The sequence below is a fragment of the Fukomys damarensis genome, unplaced genomic scaffold (genome assembly GCF_012274545.1).
Source record: "Fukomys damarensis isolate Sample0158 unplaced genomic scaffold, DMR_v1.0_HiC HiC_scaffold_39, whole genome shotgun sequence".
NCBI lineage: Eukaryota > Metazoa > Chordata > Mammalia > Rodentia > Bathyergidae > Fukomys > Fukomys damarensis.
Window position 1 is genome coordinate 965,997 of NW_022900951.1, and position 4,173 is coordinate 970,169.

The window sequence follows — 4,173 nt, forward strand, 5'->3', positions numbered from 1 at the left end:
CTCCCTCTAACGCTGTCTCCCCGCTTTCCCGGGCGGTTAGAAGTGCGCGGCCCCAGAAAAGGCCAGCGTCACCCACGTGCCTCAGACCCTAAGGTCGTGCACAGTGCGCGCCCCGAGCGCCCGCGCCCTCCCCTCCCTGCCTCCCCACCCCTCGCCGTGACAGCAAAGCTCGCCGTCTGAGGCACCTGGCAGCAGCACGGCCTCCGGGTTGTTCTAACAGCAATAGAAAGTCGCTGACGCGTTGCTCTCTGCTTTTTCTCTGCTGCCGCGCTGCGGATCGGATTCGGGCCGGGCACACGCTTGGCGATTGCTCTCCCCAGCCCACACGAGTGGACTTTTTGAGATGCCCCTTGCTTACTCTTTTGCATTTTTGCTTTTTTGGTTTTCTTTTTGTTTTTTGAGGCAGGATCTCACCGTGTGGTCCAGGCTGGCTCCGAACTCACTGTGGAGCCCAGGCTGGCCTTGGACTCGCGGAGATCCTCCTGCCTCAGCCTCCCGCGTGCACCACCACGCCAACTGATCTTTCAAGTTCTGAGCCCCACGCTGGCCTGCGCGGTGTGGATGCTTCCTCGTGGGATCTGTTCTCCCCTTGGGGGCCCACGATGTGGGAACTTTGGCCTCATGTGGTTGCCTTGGTGACTAACCTAGTTGGTCGTCTGTCGGCTCCAGTGGACCATTTTCCTTCTTTCACTTGGTTCTCTCCTTATATCTGGGGTTCGTGGCCCAGTGAGATTTTTGTTTCTTCTTCTTCGCCTTTTTCCCCTCAGCGGGGAGAAGTGCTTGTCTTCTGAAAGGAGTGCAGATTTACAAGCCGATACCTTGCAGGTGGCCCAGAGGACCGTCTGGGCCAGCGTGTCCACCCGGCTTGCCCTTCCTGAAGCGTTTGTCCGCATCTCTCCGTGTGTCCATCTGTCTCTGTCCCTGCATCTGTCCATGTGCGTTTCTGGCGCCCGTCCGTCCACGGACCGTCCGAGTATCCATCTCTCTCCCGTATCTAACGACTTGGGTTTCTAACACAGCTTTCGTGTAGGGGCCGGGCAGGGCCTTGTGGATCGTTGTGTTTACTTAATCCTCAGTGCAATGCTTTTTTCCATCCCCGTAATTAACAGTTAACGCTCCGCACCCTATACGTTTCCTCTCCGCGATATTTTAACCGGACATCGCAGCCTCGCCCGTATTAAGGTTGAGCGCACAGGGAGACGCATTCGCTCTAAGTGCTGAGCTGGGTGGGGTGCGGTTTCCTTTCCCGCTGAGAGTGCGGCCCTCGTGTTCACTGACAACCACACAGAAAAGAAATAAACGCGTTTTGTCTGTGAGTGTCCGTGACATTTCGGATCCTGCTGGCGCACGCCATAGTGGGGAGAGGGGCTTTACCGGAGGACGTCTGAGGGGTGTCCTCTGCACGGCCGGGACGGGTTAGCCAACACCCACGTCTCAGAGCAGGAGGGGTTTATTTTGCTCAGTTTCTGGAAGGTCCCGTCCGTGGTCCGTTGCTTATGGTGGCCAGGAAGGACAGAGAGGTGGGTGGGGGAGACTAACGGTTCGTGTCGTTGAAAGGGTTCGGTCCACGTTCGGCAGGAAGATCGGGGCGAGGGGCACAGAGACCAGGAAACAGAGAGCGGAGGGAGGAGCCGGGAAAGGAGATCAACACTTGCGGTTTGAATCCCCTCGAGGACCCAGCCCTTCGGAGCTGACTCCAGCCCTTCACAGCGGGTCCGCTGCCACCCCCCAGAGGGAGTAAGGCTATGGGCACGGAGGCCTGTCTGGGAGAAAGAAACGAACAGAGGTTTAGGGATGGGGGTGACCCGGACTGCAGAAAAAAACACAGGAGGAGGCGACGGGCGGGCGGGATCATCTCTGGCTGTGCTGCTGCCCTCGTGAGCAGTGACTTCTCCGGGGGGTGTGTTTCCATGTCCATGCGCAAGTCCGCATTCTGGGGCCAGTGGGTGGAGGGGCAGAGGCAGGATAACCTCAGCCCGGGGTTACCCGGAAAGAGCGGGGGTGGTGGTGCACACCTGTCATTCCAGCAACTGGGGAGGCCGAGGCAGGAGGATCTCCGTGAGTTAGAGGCCAGCCTGGGGTACATAGCGAGACCCCGCCTCCTCCCTGTGCCCCAAAGTAAGGAAAGAAAGAGGACATTAAGGAAGCCGAGGGAGAAAACCTTGTTTCAGGCCCCGACCGGGGGCGCAGTTTCCGAGATGCCGTGTGTTTGTTTGGGGTAGGTCTGGGGGGCCCCCGTTTCCACAAACGATGCCCCTGACTGGTTTTGTCTCGTGGGAGACCTCTCTGGGTGTGAGCCACGGAGAGCGGAACCAGAGACAAGGTGCGGAGTGTTGAGGTTACTTTGTTTCCACTCGAGAATGTTTGCACTGATTTAACCCGCGAGGAAAACCCAAGATCTGCAGTGGTTTAACCCCCCCCCCACGTTTTTTGAGCGTCATGCGTGACCCCCCGGAAAAGTTCCAAGTTGGGAGCTTTTTGGCTTGAGGAGGAGAAGGCAGCTGGTGACAAAAAAGGTAAATAAAAACCTTCGGAAGCTTCCGGAGTGAGGTCTCCCCGTGGTGGGCGAACACAAGCTGGGCGGTCAGTGTGTGTGTCGGGGCGCAGATTCGAATCCCGACGCCCAGCGAAACTTCGCCTCAGCCCCGGCCAACTCAGAGTGCGTCTCGGGGCATTGAGGGCTGTTGCCTGCCGGACTGAGCCTTGTGGGTGTCTTCTTTTTCTCCTTGTTTGCAGCAGAACACGCCGAAGTTGACTTGCAGAATTGTCAGACCACCAGCACGGAGCCGCCCGGTAAGGAGGGCGCGGGAATGCCGGCTGTCGGGAGCCATGAGTGTGATTACAGTTGCTGCTATTGCTACTGTTTGTACGGGTGACCCTCCTGTCTCAGCCTCCCAGAGTGCTGGGACGGCAGGCGTGACCACCCCGCCCAGGGCCAGCGTTTGGAGGCATTCGGTAAAAATGACACAGAATCCACTGTGACCCTCTGCTGGTGACTTCCGAGCTGTGTGCGGAGTGGGTACGGGGTCACCCCCAGGGCCAGCGTGCATCAGGGACTGGAAAAATGTCCTTTTTTGGAAGTGTGACTTATGGTCAAGTTCTGCTATTAAGTCCCGCTGCTGCCGGGAGCCCTAGAAAAACGCAAAACGCATATGGAGAGGTTGCAGCATTGTCCCCGTGGACTATAGTCCCCGCCGAACGGAGGTGCGCTCTTAAATAGAGCTGAAAAATAACTGTGGTTCCGGAAGCAACACGCTTGGGAAGTCAGTGTCTGCTGTTCTGCCCAAAGTGACTTTTTAACACGGATTTGTTACGTGTGCGCAGTATACACCCTCGTGTGTGTGTGCAGCGGGCCGTGGAGAGCACAGGTTTCCATTTTCTATAGAAGCCTCATCTGGTTTTTTGTTTTGTTTTGTTTTTTCTTCTTGATACAGAAAGCACCATTGTACTGAATGTTCTTATCAAACATTCATTTTGTGGTTTTTTTTTTTCTTGGTTTTTTTGAGACAAGGCCTTGCTGTGTAGTCCAGGCGGGCCTTGGACTCATGATATAGCTGAGGCTGGCCCCAAACGCACGGTGGATCCTCCCGCCTCAGCCTCCTGGATACCGGAACTCCAGGCAGGTGCCACCGTGCTTAGCACCGAGATGCTGAAATTCGGTTTTCCCCTTCCAGAAATCGTTCAACCCACGCAATAAACCTCCACGGTATAAATGAGTGGGCCTTAGGGTGTCAGCTCCCGAGTGTTTTGTAAATTCATAAAAATCAGGCGGTCGGGGAGGGTCGGAAGATTGCTTATACTGGGTCTTGAAGAATTGCACTTTTGCCGTTTTTGAGAGCGCGCCTTCCCTTGCTTTCTCTCTGCTTTTTGGGGGCCAGCCCTCGTGTTTGCTGGGACGGTACTCATTGGGTCGGCTTTGTCATTTTATCGTGGTGAGGTTGTTACTGTTTCATTATCGTCGAAACTGGAGATCGGGGGTCATTTTCTCCTCTCTCCGCCCCACACAGTGCAGCAGATACTTCTGGAGAAGTAGAGGAAACGCTGCGAGCCGTCCCGACCACCCAGAGGCCCCAGCAAGGCCGGAACGCCTGCCTCGGTCTCCCCGGGACCTGGGTCACCTGCAGGATGGGGACCCACCGCGCCGTCCCGTGCGGCTCCGGGACGGCCGTGCCC

General features: G+C 56.8%; 1 protein-coding gene across 1 annotated transcript in view; it reads left to right on the plus strand.

Annotated features, from left to right (window-relative positions):
- The window catches only part of Cd99 (CD99 molecule (Xg blood group)), a 17,009-nt gene extending 12,842 nt beyond the window's left edge, over window positions 1-4,167 (plus strand). Inside the window, exons 9-10 of the mRNA XM_033760114.1 lie at window positions 2,737-2,793; window positions 4,008-4,167. Of these exons, the coding sequence (XP_033616005.1) occupies window positions 2,737-2,793; window positions 4,008-4,033 (83 nt within the window). The 3' untranslated portion in view covers window positions 4,034-4,167. The remainder of the gene's footprint in view (window positions 1-2,736; window positions 2,794-4,007) is intronic.
- The last annotated feature ends 6 nt before the right edge of the window (window positions 4,168-4,173 follow it).